General features: G+C 45.4%; 1 protein-coding gene across 1 annotated transcript; it reads right to left on the bottom strand.

The window, feature by feature from the left end:
* Window positions 1-5,671: 5,671 nt before the first annotated feature.
* On the bottom strand, window positions 5,672-20,496 carry LOC146339041 (phospholipase A2-like). Its single transcript, XM_084812447.1, has 4 exons — window positions 20,463-20,496; window positions 17,080-17,239; window positions 11,941-12,068; window positions 5,672-5,790 (listed from the first exon to the last, which is right to left on the bottom strand). The coding sequence occupies exons 1-4, from the start codon at window positions 20,494-20,496 to the stop codon at window positions 5,672-5,674; spliced, it is 441 nt and encodes a 146-aa protein (XP_084668573.1).
* Window positions 20,497-22,407: the final 1,911 nt, after the last annotated feature.

Genomic DNA, 22,407 nt, shown 5'->3' with positions numbered 1-22,407 from the left:
ATATACTTTCCATTACAACAGGGATAGCTCACTACAATATATTGGGAAAATACCACCACCACCCCAGCTACTATGAAGATTACAGCTAAGCTCAGAGGGAACAGGGAAGTCTGCGGTGGGTGACACATGATGTAATTGTCCCTGCTTATCAAAACATCCCAGCATTTTGACCCTGTGAGCTGGCTCCATTACACTACTGGGTGCAAGGCCTCTGAGCATGTTCAGAATGCTCTCCATCCCTTGTTAAGACAATGTTGGGAGGAAAATGTATCCTGAAGAGCCGGCCACCATCCCTTAGTTGACCATGTGTATTACTTCAATTGTGAAGCATACAACTGGCATTGCTCTTCCCCCCACAACTTCCATTCCATCCTTACAGCTGCTTCAACATTCCCGAGATGTTAGAACAACAGCAACACTGTTTGCCAACCCTGGTTTTAAAAAATAAGAACACTCTGAGCATGTGCAGCTTTGCATTTTAAACTCACAAATCAAAGCACCATCAAGATGGGGGATACTTGGCTCACCAATACTACAAGCGAGAAGGATCTTGGAATTGTTGTAGATCACAAGCTGAATATGAGCCAACAATGTGATGTGGCTGCAAAAAAGGCAAATGCTATTTGGGGCTACATTAATAGAAGTATAGCTTCCAAATCCCGGGAAGTACTAGTTCCCCTCTACTCAGCACTAGTTAGGCCTCATCTGGAGTACTGTGTCCAGTTCTGGGCACCATACTTTAAGAAGGATGCAGACAAACTGGAGAGGGCTCAGAGGAGGGCAACAAAGATGATCAGGGGACTGGAAACAAAGCCCTATGAAGAGATACTGAAAGAACTGGGCATGTTTAGCCTGGAGAAGAGAAGACTGAGGGGAGATATGATAGCCCTCTTCAAGTACTTGAAAGGTTGTCACAGAGAGGAAGGCCAGGATCTCTTCTCGATCATCCCAGAGTACAGGACACGGAATAATGGGCTCAAGTGACAGGAAGCCAGATTCCAGCTGAACATCAGGAAAAACATCCTGACTCTTCGAGCAATACAACAATGGAACCAACTACCTAGGGAGGTGGTGGGCTCTCCCACACTGGAGGCATTCAAGATGAAGCTGGACAGCCAGCTGTCAGGGATGCTTTGACTCCTGCATTGAGCCAGGAGGGTGGACTCAATGGTCTTATAGGACCCTTCCAACCCTACTCTTCTATGATTCTATGAATACAGGAATACATCTGCAGCCCAGAAGCCCTCATCGTCTGCCACAATCTGGGTGTTCATTGGGGGGCGGGGGCGCTGAGCTGTAGGACCCTGGACTTTGGCCTGAGGATTCAGCCCTAGCTGCGCCCACTAGGAGCCCATATGTAAACCAGCAGATGAGTTGACTTGCGGAAGTGAGTTGGTATATGATGCTAGAAGAGAGAGGCACAGCTGTTTGGAAAAGGCCTTAAGACCAAGTGAGGCATCAACGGAGGCATTCCCAGTTGGTGGGGGGAAATACTGATTTGCAGACATCTCCCTTGCCCCAGCTGATGGCACGTCTACCGAAACAGGACGGCTACGAGACATGAAGGCAAAGCAGCCCTGGCTGAAGGCATTTGCTGCTGAGTCTTTATTCAGCGCCACTGGGTCTGCCTCCAGCAACGGGCTTCCATTGCAAGTGTCTGATTTTGCGCTTTGTCAAAAGCATTTAACAGGATCAAGCTGGAGCTGATGCTGATTTGAGGAGACAGGTCAAGGAGAAGGAGGGCCGTCCATCCTGTGCATTCTGAAAGAGACATCTTCATCTTGGTTTCCTGCATGCTGCATAAACAGTGGCATAGCCAGTAGAGGCTGCTGGCTCTAATACCGGTGGGGCTGTGAATCCATTCTAGGTTTCAGTCAGAACCAGCCAAAAGGCCAAAGGAGCTGTCCAGGGTGCTGAATCTATTTTGGGGCTAGAGTTCAGCGCCTTGGATAGCTCCTTTAGAGATCTGAATGGTTCTGACTGAAACCCAGAATGGATTTGTAGCCTCACCACAATCAGAGCCACCAGCCTCCACCAGGGGTAGCAATTAAATTTGAAATGCAGCAGCTCATTGTGACAGTCTCCTTAGCCACACCTTCAAGGATTTATTTTTTTTTTAAAGGAGAGTCCCAAAATTCGGGCAGATCCCTATCAACAACCCTGTTCTAGCATCTTTCATCTCCACCAGGAGCAGGCGTTCTGTCAAACTCATGGGTCTTCATTGCCCATTCAAAACCAAGCCACCCCAAAATGCTTTGCATTACAAAGGGAACAATTTGTCTTTACTGGGAAAATTCAGCCCCCCGCACCCCCCAGCTACTGTGAGGATTGCAGCTAAGCTCAGAGGAAACTGAGGAGCCTGAGAGGAGTGGCAGAGGATGTCAGCCTCCCTGCTAACAATCAAAAATCACAGCGCTGCACTCCTGTGAGCCCTGGCTTTGCTACACCACCATGTGTAAGCCATTGTGAGCTAAAGTGAGAGTGGCCAGGGGTGTTTGCAGACTTGCAGTGCTCCCAAGGCATGCTGTGATCTCAACATTCCATAGGGAACATGGTTTGTGCACACCTGGTTTCCCCAACGGTGAGAAGTTCAGGGCAGCCCGCATGGGCTAAGCTTCCTCTGGAGGAGTGAGCACTAGAGACTTATGCTATGCAATCATCTCTCTGTTTACAAATGCACAGGTTGGTCAGGCGCTACAACATGTACAGAATGCACTGGACCCACAAGGGCTATAGACAGGGCTGATGTCAAAGGTTGGCATGGTCAAGCACTTCTCAAGGGCCCACACCCCAGGAGGGGCATGTCTGGGGGGGGGCTCTTCTCAGTGGGCCCCTGCTGGGGCATAAGCCCTAGGAAGGTGCCCTACCATGCCTAACCTTGATGCCTGCCCTGTGTTCACCCATCTGCACCAGCCAAATTTAATCAGTACAGTTATTCCCAGCATGAAGAGGGCCATATTGTACTTGCTGGTCATGTAGCTGTTAAAAACAAGGAGCCTGTCAGGAAAAGAAAGGGCGGCCTGGCAACCCTAGTTCAGCGCCACAAACATGGTTGGATACACAAACCATTCAGACCCAGACTTTGAAGAGCAAAGCATGCAACGCCCTTGTCAGTGGAGGCCGGTGGCTCCGATGTCAGTGGGGCAGTGACTCTGCTCCGGGTTTCAGTCAAAACCAGTCAGAAACCCAGAGCAGTTTCACTGCCCCACTGATATCAGACCCACCAGCCTCCACTGGCCCTCGGTCTGGATGGGGGAATCTGCCAGTTTTGGTGTTTCCCCACATTTCTTTTTTAAAAGTTCTCAAGTACTTGCTATCCCAATTATGAAAAAGTGTGAGAATTTGGGCAAATTCTTCTAAAAAAATGAACTGAAAAGAAATTCTCACCCATTCCTAGCTATGACCTCCTGCGCTCATACATTCAGCCATGCAGAAGTGGCTTCCCTGTGGTGCTGTCCCATATGACTATGGTCAACGTGTACATTCTGCAACCAAGTGAATGGGAACAATCACACAGGGCTTTCCTAGCCACTCCATTACAGAGGCGTGCATACATCTCCTATCCCAAAGCTACACTGCATGTGTGTGTGTGGATAAGTGAGTGCTGTGTCCCACCGGTCAGGTGCTCACAAGCTTGATGCTGCAGCTGGCAAGGGATAAACGAGAATTCTATTGTGGAAGTGAAGCCTCAATGGATTTCTCTGGGTTGGCCCTGGTGGATTTTGTTCCATTTCCCCACACTGGCATCAACTCAATCTGTAGCAAATCAATCATATATGCAGATTCCATTGTTTTCTTTAATGGCAGCCATTTCCACAAATTGGATCTCTTTTTTCCCTAGGTCTTTAATTTTGCACAAATGGGGTTGTTTTATATATAATTATATAAATCTCTCTCTGTGTGTGTGTGTGTTTGTATATATATATATATATATATAGAGAGAGAGAGAGAGAGAGAGTTATCAGCAATCTTGTGCAAGTGTGCAAGGTCACAAGTCCACCTGTCTGCTATATAGCATTACAGAGTCATATCCCCCTCTTGGAAATATACTTGTTCGTTTCATCCTCTCCACACACTACTTCATTTAGCACAACAATTCCATGCTTGTCAAATAACTTGTCAGTTTCTTCTTCCACTTTGGTGCTTCTCCAGATAGATTGACCTTGTTTTACTCACCCAAATTACATTGTATTATGTCATCCAGAAACTGAAAGCAATATTTGCCTGACATGGAGTTCCAGAGAATCTTGTGTCTGATAATGGACACAATGTTTCTGACAAGTTTAAGGAGTTTTTAAACACCTATAGTCACCCAACAGTCCACATTATCCCCACATTAATGGAGACATGGAAACTGTTGTACAAATGCTTCTGAAAAAAGACAGATGATCCTAGCATATAGATCTGCTCCTCTGGCTTCCGGACCCTTCAGCAGAACTACTTATGGATTGTGGGTTACAAACCCCCTTACCAAAAGTGACTTCTCAGCTAAAACCCTGGTGCGTTGATCTGAAGGGATTTCAAAGACAGGATGAGGAAATGAAGTGACAACAGTAGTCTAACTTCAATGTCAGGCATAGAGCTAATCCATTACCAAAACTGTCTCCAGGTGATACTGTTTAGATACAAAACTTCCAAGAATATGGAACTGTGCAACAAGAATCAACATCCTCCCACCCCCGGTCTTACTTGTAAAATCCTCACAAGGATTGCTTCAAAGAAATCAAGTCCATCTTTGGTACCAATGTGGCAGAATGTCAAGCACCACAGGAACCACAACTCAGGAGAGTCTCCCTTTTTAAAGGGAAGTCTTGGAAAATACCTCTATAGCTTGGACATGGTCTGGAATAATTGTCACACTGCTTCAAATACTGGAGCTTTAAAAATCACTTTATTAATAATCTGACAAGAATCATAGAATCATAGAATAGTAGGGTTGGAAGGGGCCTATAAAACCATCGAGTCCAACCTCCAAGAAAGAATCACTATTTCAGTATATTTCAGAAATATGAGAATTATAAATAGTTTAAAGTTAATGTGGTAGTAAAGAAGGGAGATATGGCATGATACATTATAGTTCATTCTGGGTTTAAAAGGAAGGAGAGGTGGAGTTCAATAAAGGAGGAGCTATCTCCCCTGGGAGAGATACTCCAGTTTCTTCTTCAACATGGCTGCTGCATGGGATCTGGGTGGGAACTGGGAAATTAGTTGGGAATGACCTCCTAATTTGCCTTTGGTTTGCTTTTGGGTTAGTACACTTGTCAAATCTTTGAAACTCCATTTTGGTGCAAAAGTTGCCATTTTAAAATGTGTGAGTGTTCATGTGAGTGTGTGTGGGGGGGGGGGAGACCAATCAGCCACTTTCTCTTTTGCATTTCCTACACACACACACACACACACACACACACTTTGCAAATTAATTTTAATTGAAGAGAAACTCCTGATTTGGGATGGACTGGGAAAGCGTGCAAATTAAGGAAAGAGTTTATTTTATTTGAGGTGATTTGGATGAGAAAGTAATTGGCTGGCTTTGTTTTCCGTAAAATTTAAATGAATCCTCATAATTATTTCTAAATTTGCATATATAATCAGCATATGCAAATGTTATGCAGATTTGAACAACATGGGCTTGGGTCCCACATCTTTTCAGTGCCCAGCAACACCCCGGTCATTAGCAATGTTCCTTCTTGTCCAGGTTCTTGTTCGCTGGGTGATACTCTGCCTTTGAGAAGCACATGGCAGCTGCTCTGTCACACTGACAGACATGCATTTGGCAGGCATCGTTGTTACCTTGAAAAGAGCAGAGAAAAGGGGAGCAGCAATTAAGGGACCAGTTTGCTCCAGAAATTCAAATCCCCCTGCCACTGTTCTCTTTAGGAAAGTGTCTAGGAGTTAGGGATGTCAGAGAATTTCGCCACGAATCTCGGGGAGGCCGAATGCCAGCGCATTCGGCCCCCCAAAATCAGTGGTGAAACGGTCTGCCACCCCCCCGCCCCCCCAAAGGGACAGGACTTACCTTGGGCGAATCTTCCTGGCGGCAGCGGCTGCGGCGGCGGTTTGGCGGCAGCGGGGGGGCGGCGGCGGCGGCAGCAGCGGCGGCTGCGGTGGCCGGTCTCCTGACCGGCTGCCACTGCCGCCATTTCCAATTAAAAAAAAAAATGTGATAGGCTACGTAAAGATTTACGTAGCTTATCACGGCTAGATTTTTAAAAAATATCGTGATAGGCTATGTAAATGTTTACGTAGCCTATCACGGCTGAGTAAAAAAAAAAATGACGCGTACACAAATGGCAGCGCCCATGGGCGCCACCATTTGTGTTCCTTATTTTGGCATGTCTAGTCTACGTAAACATTTACGTAGACTACAGCGAAAATAAGGGGAATGCAAATAGCGTAGCATCTACACTATTTGCGTTCCCGTTATTTTCGCCATAGTCTATGTAAATGTTTACGTAGACTAGACGTGCCAAAATAAGGAACGCAAATGGTGGCGCCCATGGGCGCCGCCATTTGCGTACACGTAGTTTTTTTTTTACTCAGCCGTGATAGGCTACGTAAACATTTACGTAGCCTATCACGGCTGACTGCAGGGACGCAAACGGCGGTGGCTATGGCCGCCGCCATTTGCAGACCCAGCCGACCAGGATTCGCGGCGGGAGGGATGGGGCGCCTCCCCCCCAGCCAGAATTTCGGGGGGAGGGATGGAGCACCTCCCCCCCACCGCGAATCAATTTCGTCATAAGGTAACTGACTTTCGTACATCCCTACTAGGAGTGGAGATATAATAGCCTCCACTGCCCTCATCCTGGAAACAACTGGTTTGGAGCAGGGACTGCAAGTTGTCCCACCCTCTCATAATTTTTTTTTCTCAATCCCAGCCTCTTCCCCACCCCCACCCCCGAGTGAGAATCCAAAACTTCAGGCAGCTCAGTTGATCCCTTTCTCTGTGTGTATCATACATGTCTTTTTGTAAAGCTAATAGGTTCTCTTAATTACCCATTTAAGACCAAGCCACCCCAACATTTCCATTACAACAGAGATAGCTCACAACATTATATTGTTGCTGTGAAAACCAATTTCCTCCCAGCTCCTGCGAGGATTGCTATGTTAAGGGGTAGTGCTCTTTCCCTACTATTAAAGCAATATATATTTTAGTAACTAGGGATGTCAGAGGAATCTGTCTGTGGAGTGAAGTTCACTGAATTTTCATCAGCTCACCCCCCCACCGCCCCCTAGACTTCATCTTGCTTACCTGCGAGCTGACCCAACTTTATGCAGATCTGGTCAGGCCAGCTCATGGATTTGGGGTGGGGGAGATGTTCCTTAAATCAACATTTTCACAAACTGCGACTGCAATTTGCTTGATTTCACAAATTGTGCATGCAATTTGAGCAAATCGTGGGCACATTTGCACCAATTAAGCATATTGCGGCTAACATTTGCACAAATTATGCAAATTGCAGCTGCAGTTTGCATAAATGCTGATTTGGGGGGGGGGGAAATCCCAAGAAGAGTTTCTGGATTTGGCAGGAAACCCCTTGGCTTAGCTTGCAAATGCAAGCAGAGCTGGGGGCTCCAGAGAAATTCAATGAGCCTAATAAGAGTCAGATTTCCCCATGATAGCCATTCCTACTAGTAACTACTAGTTACTACTAGTCTGCATCATAGTAACTACTAGGCCAACATAGAGCCACCAATCCAAATCAGTATTAGGCTGTGAATGCCAAGCCTTTTCCAAGTGGTATTTCCCACTGCAATGAGGGTTAGAATCTTGATTACTTCTTGGAAAAAGAAAATTCTAAAAATGCCTATGGGCTGCTTCAAACATTAGCTCACTCTGCATGTACTTGCAGCAAAGAAGACTTGCAATGGCCATGACTCCCTTCTGTGATCATTCTTCAGGCATTAAGAAAACGTAGGCCTTTTTCTAGCATGGAGATAACATTTGAATTAGTCCTCATTCTCTGCCAGATACAAGTGCCTTAAATGCCAAATTGGAATCAAGCTGAGCTGATCAAGGAAGGGAGTCTCCTTTCCAGCTTGTGCAGAGCGCGGAGGACTGGAGACCTGGGAGATGAATGAAATGCACATAGAAATGTTCTGGAGCTATCAAAACTGCAGAGAGAGGAGCTAAAACTTATGAGCTGAGCCAACCACAGTGGACCACGCTGAGGCCATTATCCTATTAATATCACATTACATGCCTACAATCTGTTTCTATTCCATTTACTTTAGAACCGTAGGTCAGTTTGATGCCAATAGCGATGCTGTTGGAGACAGAAAGCCTGGGAGGTTTCCCCTTGTAGCAAGGTGCTCTCGCAATTCATGCTGTCATGAAAACGTAGCTCCCACGTCTTCCGCTACCACTCAAAATGAGCATCGAGGAGACCTGGGCTTCTTGCCCGTTGCGCGCTCCCTCCAGCCAGCAGCAGCTGCTGCTCTTTTTCACCCAAGGGAGCTGTTCCACCTACACATCAAACCACCTGCCCCTGATTTGAAACGGCACCCTAACAGCTTTGCAGAAACAAACGTCAGAATTTTGCTTCACATAATGTTGCAGTGGCCTTGACTGGAGCAACGCAAGCCTGGGACAGAAAGAGACAGAATATGGGAGAGGAAGAAACCCTGGCAGATCTGAGCAATTTGCTCAAATATGTTCCTTAGACTGCACAAATATGTCCCAGAAGTTTGCATTCTGCTCCAGCACTTTCCGTCTTATGATGCAGAGAAGAAAGCCATGGTATACATCACACAAAAAAAGCTCCTGCATATAATGAAGTGGACTCTCGGCCATGAAAACTTGTGCAATAAAAAATGTGTTAGTCCTTAAGGGCCACAGGACTCTTTGTTGTTTTATGTAAATAAAGACACTGGAGGCCAAACAGTGAAGTTCGTTCCTGTGAGAACAAAGTCAGCCAAAAAGTTCATTTGGGGGAAGAACTGAAGCAATACTACAGTTGCTACGGTTATTAGTCGGAGTAGGAGTAAGTGCTTTGCATGTTGTTGTTTTAAAAGACAGACTTTGCCTGCAGGCTAATGATCTACAGTCAAACTATAAGGTACAATAAGACCCAGTTTGCACATTCGTGGCTGGGGAAATAAGCCATGGTGGCTTATTTCCCCTGCCATGGATGCCAGTCTCGTATTGGGGGGGTGCATAATTACCATCGCCAGCACAGCTGAACAAGCCACCCCAGAACTTTAAAACATCCCATGAGTTCCAGGTGGCTTATTAACTATGGCAACAAGACACCCTCACCAGGTTCACACAACAAGCTGTAATTATGCAAAGAAGCCACCATGTTTAATTTGCCCCACTGTGATCGTGCAAACTGGGCTATGTGTGACTGTATATAACATCTCTGTTCAACCAAAGTACATCTATTTTCATGGGGATCGCAGTGTGGAGGGAAAGACTCTGGCTGGAAGAGAGAGCTGCCCAAAGACATCAGTGGAGTAATCAGTGGTTTTGCTCAGATCATGTCCTTCCATCCCACACACACACAAATCCCAAAATAGAGTAAGAGTAGGGATGTATGAGCATTTTCACTCACAAAACATGTGAGCATGCCCCATTCAAAGCCCTGAACATGAGTGCAAGGATGTGTCCGCCAAAAATATTCGCAAATTGTCAAGCACATGCTCACATTCATCTCATTCCTGATTCCCAGTTTGATTTTTGCAAATTTCCTAATTTGCGCAAATTTCCTCTGTAGACTGAATCAGCCTCACTTTAGTCTATTGGGGAATTTGCGCACATTCGGGAAGATTTGCCCAAATCTCCCATTCGATCGCTGCTCAATTTGCACAAGTTTCCCATTCACGCAAAGTGAGCAGTGATTGCAAACTCAAACAGCAATCAAGCAGGAAAGGAGTGGCAAGATGATGTGCAATGAGCAGAAACAATATCAAACATTTCTTGTTTGCGCACCCGCAAGTGGGGGTGACCCTAAGCAGGCCAATGAGGACTGACCATTGTCAATGGCCATGGGATGCTGCTTGATTGTTGTGGCGAAGGGGAAGAGGAAATGGCAGGAGGGGAGGGGCTTGGGTTTTTTAAGGCTCTGATTTAGGCCCCAGCTATAACTTTGTGTTTATTATTCTGTAGGGATGGGAGAACCAGGGATGCTCAAACTTGCCGAGATTCTCCAAACTCCACTTCAAGGCTCCGTTTGCCTCACTCCTGTTTTAATTTCCAGCCTGTTTTTCTTTTCGTCCAAATGGGGGAAGTGTGCATTTCCATATGCACTTTGCCCCCACTGACTAAATCATGAAAATGGGCATTTAAAAAACAAACAGTGTGCATTTTAAAGTGCATATTATAAAACAACTATATGCATTTTTTGAATGTGATAGCAGGTGTGGAGATGTACCAGGTTTTTCCAAAAAATACATTCATGTTCGGGGTTGTGAACAGGGCAAGTTCTGATCATTTGCAAACTGGAATGAAATTCTCGCAGAAGAACAATTCATCCTGCCTTGTTTTAAAAAAACCTTTGTATATGGTGTAAATCCATTTAGGAAGCAATCCTATGGCTGCTAGTCAGTGGCTAGGTGGCCATAGGATACGTTGGTTTCCAGGAACCGACCTCAGAGCCAGCCCTCCAAAGTTGGTTCCCAGAGAACCAACCTTTCCCCTCCTGCACTGCCTCGCAGGCAGCTCAGAACGGTTCCGCACTCCGTGCTCAGAAGAGGAGCGCGGAGCAGCAAAACTGGGGTGTTCTGGGGTGGGGGTTCTGGGGCAGAGAAGGCAGAAATGCCAGTACAACACATCCTATGTGTTGTCTGGCAGCCGCTTCCCCCACTCCACCTTCCCGCAGCTAGACAGCCAAAATCAGCTGTCTAGCTGCAAATGCAGGGTGGCTGGGAGATCCCCTCTGTGCTTCTCCTGCCCTGCATTGGATAGGTGGTCGCCTCTGAGTTCGGAGGCATCCACCTATCCCCATAGGATTGCGCCCTTAATTCTTGATAACAATAGTTCTGAGAAGAACTTCTGTACTTCACCTTGTGTTCCAGGAGCCCAAGCACGGGTCGTCATCACCAGCTCCACGAACTTAAGCGCAAGGGCTGTTGCTGCTATCTTTCTACGGCTCTTGCCATAGTTCAGTTCTGACTGAGAAGTTAAACCTGCGTCTGGGCAGTACCACTCCACACACTGCAGGAGGGGGCTGATATGATCACATGCTTCCCCATGTTAAAACAGATCCTACACAAAAATATTAGCATGTCAGGGAGAAAGCTAGACTAGAATCTAGGTTTCTATCTCTACGGAACTTTTTGTATGGAGAAATGTTTGAATCAAGGAAATTCTGTGAGCTCCCATCTGCAGTCTACAGTGGTGCTGCTTGGACATATGTTCATCTCATCACCTACTGCCTGTAACAGCTAGGCCAAAGATTATTACCGGGCCTGATACCAGCATGCTTGGGCAAAGCCCACAGATGCTGCTTTACTCACCCCTCCCACATTGGGCAACTAGGGCTGTGAGCTACCATTGAAAATGTCGCATAATCCAGCTAAGCAATGCTACACCAGGGGCATTGTGGGAAATTTAAAATGGTGGCTTTTATCTGCCAATGGCTGCCACCAGGTAAGTCCAGATTCAGGGACCTACTGATGTGGGGGGCCGTCAGAGAAGGCTCTTTGGTGAGGTCTCCTCAAACATGTGGAACCTATTATAAATCCTGGCAGAGAGCAATAGTCACTCGGGTTGTAGAAGTGACATGCTGGCCATAGATAGAGATATTCCTGACGGATAATCATCAGGCAGGTGATTTCAAAGGATACAAAGGATTTCAAAGGATTCTCTCCACCTCCTTCCCCTAAGTGGAACCCTTGAGAGCTTAGCTGCTTGAAGGTATGAAGGCTCCCACCAACAAACCAAGATGATAGACCTTTGAGGCTCTGGAAGGAAGATGATGGAGCATACAACCCACTTACTTTCACAGATTATGTTTTTCCCCTTGCACTCGTAGTTGTAGTTCTGGGTATATGGATTGTGAAGGAGCGTATGGCAGTGTGGAATGTCTGCGGTAGCATCGTAGCATCTGTCATGGGTTTGGCAGCACCTGCAGAGAAAGGGTGGGTGCCCTGAACTGTAAATTCCCATGTGGAGGTAAATAAAAGATTCAATTTCACCTTCCATTGTACAAGAGGATCTAAAAACGGGGTGCAGAACTTCACGCCTGGGGACTGCATCCAGCCTTCTGGGGTTTCCAATCCAGGCCTCTGGGGTTCTCCAGAAAGCCACACCCCTTCTCCTGGCCCCACCCCCTTTTCCCCAGCCACCAATTGTTAGGTTTCCTGGCTTTTGTGCAGTCTTTTCCCCTATTCTAAAAGGTTGAGATGCCTCATACCCAAGTGTCATGCCTCCCTTGGACTCCTCCAAGGACGAAGGGGAATGGCAGGCTCCAGACCAAAGGGAAGGGACTAGCCCAGAAGTAGCCGGAGCCATGCCCGGCTGCAGCTTCCCTGGAGTGCCACTGACGCCAGCAGGGCAAAGGCGCCTTCCCGTCAAAGAGCGACGGAGGCAAGCCGCTGTCCGTTTAAGACAGAGAGGCTCCCAGAGGGCAGAGGACTGATTGTCAGCAGCTGCTCCAGGACGCTGCTGTTAAAAGCAGGAGCAGGAAGCAGGCAGGGACAAAGCTGCTGGAGAACAGCATGGTTTCCACACACCAGATCTCGTTCACCTCGACTCCGAACCTGAACCTTAGCCTTTCTCCTGAATCCTTGTGTTTAGACCTTGGACTAGAAAATGAAAATTTTAGACCTTGTTTAGACCTTGGACTAGAAAATGACACTTCTCTCTGCCATGCCATCTTGGATTTGTCGAACTGGTAAAGCCCCCCACTCTGGCCCCCTCCCTTCCTAGCCCGTAAAAACAGGTTTACAACCCGGCTTATCAGGCAGTGAGTTATTGCTGCTGTTTGCTGGCAGCAAGGACTGACACTAAGCCTTCGTTACTGGCAATATTTCTAGCTAAAATATGCTGGAATTTTTGTTGTTTCGATCCCATCCCTTTTCCCTTTGGTCAAAATGGAATTCGGCCCTCAGGCTGAAAGACGTTGTGCACCCCTTCTCTAAAACAACAAATATAATATGGATATCTTCTATGTTATACATTTACATTGGGAGGTCACAAGGGGGCATGACCATTGTGGAGCAATGAGACCATCCACTTGCCTTGGCATGTCATGCATCAACTCATAAGAACATAAGAAGAGCCCTGCTGGATCAGAGCAAAGTCCTATCTCGTCGAGATTTCTGTTCACACAATGGCCAACCAGATGGTTATGGGAAATCCACAGCGAGACGTGAATGCAACGTCTCCCTCCTGCTCATGATTTCCAGAAATTGGTATTGAGAGGCACGCTTCCTTGGATCTTGGAGGTAATATATACCCATCATGACAGATAGCCACTGATAGCCTTCTCCTCCACGAATTTGTTTAATCCCCTTTTAAAGCCATCCAAGTTAGTGGCCATCGCTACATCTTGTGGTAGTGAATTCCATTGTTCAACTATGTGCTGTGTGAAGAAGGATTTCCTTTTATGTGCCCTGAATCTCCCACCAATCAGTTTCATGGGATGACCCCGCTGAGTTCTAGTATTATGAGAGAGGGAGAAAAATGTCTCCCTATCCACTTTCTCACCTCATTTGTCCTTTCTCTTCCTTGCTTTGCTTTAGTCTTGCCTTTACCATTGCCTCTGCCCCACATCACCCAGAACACTGCCCCTGATTTTACAGGAGCTGGACTGATGTCCTTTTGCACAAGACTTCCCCAAGATCTAAAACACAGATTGGATCAGGTCAGGAGGCCACAATAAGGGAGAGATCATAGAATCATAGAATAGTAGGGTTGGAAGGGGGCTATAAGTTGGACTTTGGATCAATTATGCCAACTTTGCTGAAACGTCCCATTTTCATCACTCAGGTGTTGAATGTGAAATTTTACAATTCATTTTTTAATTTGCATTTTGAATCAAGGTGGCCATGTGTCCTTCTTTACTAAGGACAGTCCACTCTTTGAACTGTTGTCAGAGGACAGCCCTCTGTTTGAAGGTATCCTCTGTTTGAAGGGCTGTCCAGTCCAAATCTGGTTCAAAGATAAAGAACCATAAGAAGAGAGAAAAAGATCCTTGAAGTTGCTCACCTGTAGCTAGCACCTGGACAGCTCACAGTTTTCCCCACAATAGGAAGATGTATTATATTTCTATTAAATTATAATAGCAATTGTTCCTAAATTTGCATCTACAGCTATAAATTAGCATATGCAAATGTTATGTAAATTGGCATCCTTTTTTCTTTTTCTTGGTGATGCATTTCCTCTTTTTTCTTTTCTTTTTCTTTTTTGGTGAAGCATGAATAGCCACTCTTTTCTGAATGCAAAATTTTATTTCAAAATATGAAAGCTGTGTTTTGGACATGATGTCTAAAACACAGCTTTCATATTTTGAAATAAAATTTTATTTCAAGCATTCCACTTGAGTGCTTTGCTATTGGCACAAATCAAATATGGAGTTTCAGAAGGTGCCAGCTGCCAAATACGTATTTATTTATTTAAAACATATGAACTGTATCAAAACTGTATGTACAATTCTCAGGGCAGCTCATAATTACTAAATAAATACCACTTAGAGAGCTTTGGCTATTGAGTGGTATAAAAATGAAATAAATAATTAACTAAATAAATAGCAGGTCAGGTATCAAATATACCCAGATAATATGGGTTCAGACTGGTCTTAGTCATACTTAGAATGAACCCATTGATTTCCAACCCTACATCTTTATTCTGTTACGGGGGGGTTATATTGTGATGACCTCATAGGTAAACAATACATTTATTTTCCAGGAAGTCTTCCTTGGTTGACCAGCCTCAGTTTTACTAGCACTCTGGTTTTTAAAGAATAATTTTAGTATCATGTTTCATTCTTTTTATCTTTTGTTCATTTTATCTCTTGTTGATCACCACTCCAGAATCTGTTTAGATGTGGAGCAGTATACAAATGTTGTAAATCAATAAATACATGCATTGAACTTCCTTGACAAATTATATCTGCTATTACATGTTAGCCTTCAAAAGCTTTCAAACCCGAAAAAGCATTGCTTGCCAACTTCCAAGTGTTGTCAAACTATCAAATAACAAAATCAGATATCATTTGACATCACGTCAAATACAATTATGGACTTGAGCACACTCCGGGAGAGAGCAGAGGACAGGAAGGCCTGGTGTGCTATGGTCCATGGAGTCACGAAGAGTCAGACACAACTTAACGACTGAACAACAACAAATACAATTCCCAAGTATTTGGTGAATATTCAGCAAATATTTGAGTAATCAGGAAGAATTCCAGAAAATGTTCAGCATCAGCATTTACTAAGGAGATTTTGGGAGAGAGGATTTGCTTGAGCTCTAACCTATTTTTCTAGTGGTGGCCATTTTTTTTCAACACTCTCCTTGGCAATACAGAGTAGATGGAAAAAGAATCAATTCTAGTGCCTGTTGAAGTAGCTCATCTGGAAGAATATGGTCCACTTGAGGTCCAGCCATACTGGTTATCTGACAGCTCCCAATGAGAAATGTTTCACCATTGTGTATCTATTATTGCTGCTTGGGTAAATCCAGCTGTCACATCAGGACACCGATGGCATTTCATTTCTATTCCCGTTCATTTGCAATCACGCTGAAATTTCCTGAACATGCCAGCTGAGTTTCTGGTACAGTAAGCTTCCATTAGAAGCTTACTGGCGAGACAAGGTTGTCAGGTGTACAAATTAGACCTGGGACAAACTTAGCAATTTCAAATTGGTTTGGGGCTTTGAACACATTTCCCCCTCTCGGTTTTGACTTGTGTCAAATTTCCAAGCAATGTGGCCTTATTGAAGTTCAGGTATTAATTAATTCTAAACAAATCCAGATGGAAATTGCTTCATTCTGGAGTTGGTCTGCCCTGAAACATATGCCAGACAGCTTTCTCCCCGCTTCATATTCTTTAAGGTTTGCAGCCTGCCTCACAGCTACATAAAATATTGGATAAATATGAAAAGCAAAGTTAGCAGTACGGGCCCATAAGGTTCAGCATCTTCCGCCGTGGTTCTGGAGTGGTCAAGTGTGGCGACATATGGGTTTAACAGGTTATTTGGGGGCAGGGTTTTTTTCATATCATTACAGAAAAGTGTGAGTAGCAACAAAACATTGCAATACATCCTCACTTCCTTAATAGGATTATTCCTATTTGGAGTTCCAGCCAGACAGGCAACCATGCCTTCTAGCATGCCATGCCATGCCATTTCCCCCCCTGCTGCCATTTCATGTTTTTCTTTTCCAGCGAAAGAAAAGCTGTTTCTTTTTCAGTGGTGATTAGGCTGTTTGGGGGGGAGAGGATGTTGCCCCCTTGGGTTGGTTTTTGTTTTTTGCTAAATATTTCTTTGTACTTCTGCAAACCTCAGGGTCCCCCTGCTCCCAAGCATGCTAATACTTGTCTCTTAGCAGCCCCAGTTTGGCTACAGCTCTGCTGGCACTCACCACCTGAGTTCACTATTAGAAGAAGTTATGGTTCCTATTTGAAGGCTGGGCCTGGCCTTGCTCTCCGAATCTTCCTGTCAGCTAGGACCAGCTTACGATACCCAACCACTCACCCATCCTTTTCTTTGAACAGATGCCATGGGTAGATTTGACAGGCAGGAAATGAAGGTGGGAAGAGCAGTGGAGGCTGGTGACGCCAATGTCAATGGGGCAGTGAATCCGCTCTGGGTTTCAGTCAGAACCAGTCAGAACTCGAAAGGAGCTATCCAAGGTTGAGTAGTTCCTTTTGAGGTCTGACTGGTTCTGACTGAGTGGATTCACTGCCTCACTGACCTAGGAGCCACCAGTCTCCACTGTGCAAAAGGAGAAGCTGCACTTGTGAAAAGTGTGTCTGCCTGGAGCTCTTAAAGAAACAGACCTTCCACCACAAATGCCTTCTCTTTCGAAGCTGAACTGAAGCTTATATGGGAAGCTTTTTTGGCTGATTTAAAACATCTCTGAAACTCTCAGACAGCATTAGGCTGAACATGATGCACTTTTCAATTGTCACTAACTTGTCCAGGTCATCCACAGGTGTTCCAGAGCCTCCAAAGCCACACCAGCATCCATAATGATTGAACTCGGTGTACGGTGAGCTGCCAGGGATGGTACATTCAATCATTGACCGGAACTGCCACAGAGCCCTTGGCATGCGGGAAGACATGACAGTGCTGACTGGGAAAAGGAGTAATTGTACATGAGTAGTCCTTAGGCAAGAGGTGATCCAGCCTGGCCAGATATTGTTATATAAGATCTGTCCAGTATGGCGCAAACTTAACCTCAGCGCTTAAAGGCCATGTGTTAGTCCGCACAGAGGTTACCGTCTTCCTTTAGGGTTTACTATGGCCTCTAGGTGGGCCATATGATGGCTTGATAGCCATTACCTCTCCCCCAGGGAGATGTGGGGGCCATAGCATGCGATGGGGAAAGTTCATAGCAGTCCCACCAAATTAATTGAACTCAATGGGAACAACCTCTGAGTAGTTATCTATAGATTATGCTATTAAACATATCAAAATATGTGCTTGTAGTACAAATACAGGGTGTCTCTACATAAAGGGAAAAAGCCCACACCCTTATGAGGCTTTCTTCTTCTAGAATCTTTCTGCGTTCGTTACAGGCTCCTCTAGATGGCGACCAACAGCAATCACGTGATTTGTAATTGAAAATTTCCCCTCTCGGCAATGCTCCATCAGGTTCAATGAAACAGCACCATCTAGTGGCTGCATTATAGTGCAATGCCAACTTTACGCACTGGGGATATCCCATGATATCCCGCAATAATTTTTGATAGTGCATTATCTCCTATCTTTTAAAATGTGAGATTACCAGGGGAAGGTGCAAGAGACATACTGGAGGCTGATGGCATTGTGTAAAGGACCCGCAAATTTCCATGAGTGGCCAATCACGAGCGTGGATCTTTCTGGAGATAAACCTTAATTCAGGGTGGGCAAGTTGTGCCCCTCCAGATGTTTTGGCCTCCAGCTCGCATCAGCCCTATCCAGCATAGCCAATGGTGAGGATCATGGGAGTTCTAGGGCAAAACATCTGGAGGGCCACATGTTGCCCACCCCTGGCTTAACTGCACCGCAACCTTCTTCAACCTGGTGCCCTCCAGATATGTTGGACTCCAGGAGGGGCTGTAGCACCATGGTGGAGCCCCTGCTTTTCATGCTTTTCATTTTTTGATCCCTGGCTTCTCCAGATAGGGCAGGAAAACCCTGGAGAGCCGCTGCAGCTTTTAATCCATTACTTCACAGTAATACAGTATACAGCTTTTAATCCATTACTTCACAGGGTCATACAGATTAAAATTCTTAGAGAACTCTCTGTCTACCAAGGAATGCCTTCAGGGGATCCAAATGGAATTTACAAGAGTTGCCTGCCGTTGAAGAGGGAGGCAGTCTCGCTAGCCTAACTTAAGGGGGGGAAGTCCCTCTCTTCTCGTGAGGCCTCTAAGTGCAGCTTTTCACACAAGGCCAATTGGGTAGACCATCTAAGTTCCACCCCTGCCTTTTCTCTCTTTGCTCTGCACCTGTGCCTGGCATCTATTAGGTCAACCTCTGGTTCGCTGCCTCTCACAGGGGCCAGGGGGTGGGTGAGGAGGGACCCTCTAGCTCAGCCATCTGTACATTTGTAACCTGAGAAGCAGGCCTATTCATAACTGGACTAGCCTGGGAAAACACCTCCCCCATGTCTGATGGTTCTCCTTCAGAATCTGAACTGCTATCCCACTCCTTGCGCTCAGAAACACCCCTGACATAAACTCTCTCTCTCATCCTGTTCAGATGTGACAGTGCAATCCTATCCATAGCTACTTAGAACTAAGTCTTGTTCAGTTTAATGGTCCCAGGCAAATGGGTATGGCAGCCTCCCCTAACCTGGTGCCTTCCAGATATGTTGGACTGCAACACCCACCATCCTGGCTGATGGGATGGGAGCTGTAGTCCAACACTACTGTGGGGCACCAGTTTGGGGACAGCTGGTGCATAGCATTACAGCCTTACATGTCAAGGAAAATTGTTTGTTTGTTTATAGGCCACCTTTCTTCCATCATGGAACTCAAGGTGGCTACATGTGGTTCCCAGGTGGTCTCCCCTCCAAGCACGGACCAGACCCAGACCTGCTTAGCTTCAGCAAGGTGGCTGTCTCATGTGCCTTCAGACCATGCCTGGGACCAATGAAAAAGGTCAACACACTAAGAGTTTCCTATCTGCCTTGCATACCTCCTCAATGCAGAGAGGAAGCAATGTCCAATCCACCCTGTAGTGTTGTTGTTTGAATGGGAAATTTTCCTTTTACCTACATTCTCAGAAAGAATTGTATGTGGGGGAGTTCCAATCATGGCATCAGGGAGATATTATTTTGAAATCAATGTGGTACAGCCTGGAATAGATATTATTCTAGCTCAAGGCAACATACAGCATGCAGAAAGTCTCCCTTCCAGGTATCAACATGAACATACACTCTGGCTAAATGTATCATAACTGTGCTTAAAGAGTGGTCCAAGGTCATTAAGAAATCATCCAGAGTCTTGGCAAGACAAGATCTGGACTTTCACCTTACACTAAGGTTTCACCGAGAACCCTAAGTGAATATCTACACCAGGGGTGGGCAGAAGGCAAATCGGATTTACTTGCAGATCTCTGGGTGATTTAAAGTAGATTGGCAGGGATTTCTGACTCCCCATTAGGGGTGTACGGAATACTCACCCTGTTCCAGTCCAGCTGTCCGCAGGAGGGGGAAGGCGATTCATCCCTCCCCCTGGAATCCTGCCCAGCCAGCTTCGCTCCGCAGCGAGTCCGCAGGGCCACCAGCTGGGGCTGCTCACAGCCAGACTTCCATCCGCTGCTGGGCTGCCACGGCCTCCTTGCTGGCTGGCTCTCTGCCTGTCAAGCAAGCAAGCAAGCAGTAGTAATGATGGGAAAGAGGAGGAGGAGCTGGCGAGAAGGCGAACCCACTGAGGGAGGGGGCCCACGGAGAGGTTCATGCCTAAGGGCCCTCCAAACCTGGAACCGGCACTGCAGGAGAGGATTTGTGTGTGGAAGGACTTCAAGCACGGTTCAGTCACGGAATTCAAAACAAATTCTTGGGCTCTGATCACTGGAGGCTGGTGGCTGTGATATCAGTGTGGCGGTGAATCTGCTCCGGGTTTCAGTCAGAACCAGTCAGAACTCTAAAGGAGATACCTTGGACAGCTGCTTTAGAGTTCTGACCAGTTCTGACTGAAACCCAGAGTGGATCCACCACCCCACTGACATCGCAGCCACCAGCCTCCACTGCGTAAGCCTGAAAACTAGCCACTCATAACGTGCTGATATTCTCACAGTCTCCGTTCGCACCATTCCCCGCAAAAGCTTATTCACTGTAAATTAGCGAGAGAGACGAATATGCTTACATGCACCAAGCAGAAGAATCAGGAAGTCGAGCATCTTTCTGGATGAGTAACAAGACGATGCGTCTGCTGCTGTACTTCTAGAAGAGTAGTATGGAACTGTAGCCTCTCACTGGGAAACCTCAAAATATATACATACATGCCAATAGGGCCAAATCTCATCCTGCACCTCCAGCTTACTTCATGTGAGGCTACTCCCAATTTACACCAGCACGAATGAACATAAGATATGGCCCATTTATCTTGATAAGATATGACCCATATATCATGATCTGACCTTGGCACCTTCAACTTATCAGCTCCAAGAAGGTTTTGTTTTTTTTTTAAAGCAGAGTTCAACAAATAATATGTTCAAGGTTAATGTTTAAACAAATGTTAGAATTAGGAGTCAGAAGAGATTCTACAGCTCACCTGGCTCCAAAAAGGGAATTTGTCTAATTCCCTTTAAAAGCTATCTAAATCGGTGGCCATCACTACATCCTGAAGTAGTGAATTCCATAGTTTAACTATGAGCTGTGTGAAGAAGGACTTCCTTTTATCTGTCCTGAATCTCCCATCAATAAGCTTCATGGGATGACCCTCCCCTTGGGTTCTAGGGTGATGATGAGCGAGGAATAAAAATGTCTCCCTATCCACTTTTTCCATACCATACATAATTGTGTACACCTCTATAATATCTCCCCTCACTCACCCTTTTTCTAAGCTAATCAAACCCAAACTATGACTAGGTTTGCACAACACGCTAACCCACACTCAGTGGTTGACTGTGGATTGTTGTTGAATCATGGATTTTTTTTTTAACTGTGGGTTACATGTTGTCTGAACCCGCGACACTTTCCACAGGATGGCTTGTTAACCATGTAGTGTGGCTTATTTTTCTCAAACAAGCCACCTTGAGAATCCGTGGTTTGTTGTAGGGCTGTTCATACCCATGGTGGCTTCTTGTGTTGTCCAAACCTAGCAGGGTGACTTCATTGTGGGTTGTTTGGAATGGCTAGAGAGCCGCCTGGAAAGAGCAGCGAATACGCTTGCCACTCCTCATGAAATCGCTAGTGCTGCTGCCATCCTCCCTCATCCCTTCTCAGTGCCCTCCACCCTGTGCTCCTAAAAATTTTAAAATTTTAAAATTTGCATTTTAAAAAGTCAGTCCTGCACAGTTCCACAGGAGTGAGTGTCCACTAAATTTCCCCTCTATTTTGCTGCTCTGCCATGAGATTTGTGCACTTTTCCCCTACATATTACTGCTCTGTCATGAGATCTGAGCAATTTTCGCCTCCGTTGTACTGCTCTACCTTGAAATGTGTGTAATTTTCCTGTTTCGTAAAGGAAATAAGTATGAAGGGATAATAATATCCTCACCGAAGGAAGGCCTTATAGGTGTGTGGTATAAAATTCTTAACAATATTGAACAACAAAGAAACAAGAAAAAGAGAAATGGGGAAAGGACCTATGGAGATCTATTAAATTAGAAGGATGGGAGTGGATCTGGAGGAATATTCTGAAGGTGTTAATGGCAACTTCATTAAAAGAGAACTATATTAAGGTTATGTTTCAGTGGTACTTCCTCCCATATACATTAAACAAAATATATAAGAATTGTTCAGAGAAGTGGGGGGATGAAGGCTGACTTTGTTCATATATTTTGGTCCTGTCTGAATCTTAAAAAAAAAATGGGAAATGGTTTTGCAATATATTTATGAAATGATGAGAGATATAATACCTATGGACCCACTGTGTGTTTTACCTGGCTATCTTAAAGATGTAAATCTAACTTGTGACTTGGAGCTTATTATTAACCTTTTAACAGTTAGTAAAATACTGATAGGTGCTTTCTGGAAGAAGACCAAGATTCCGTCTAACGAAGATTGGTCCCAGAAGGTCTGGGACACTGTTTACATGATAAAATTGACTTATTTAAGAAGGTATAAAGACCAAGTTCTGTAAACAA

Source organism: Heloderma suspectum, chromosome 8, assembly GCF_057233095.1.
Source record: "Heloderma suspectum isolate Gila_16-S chromosome 8, 16-S_ref, whole genome shotgun sequence".
In the NCBI taxonomy this organism is placed as follows: Eukaryota; Metazoa; Chordata; class Lepidosauria; order Squamata; family Helodermatidae; genus Heloderma; species Heloderma suspectum.
This window is presented reverse-complemented; position numbering and strand designations above follow the sequence as displayed.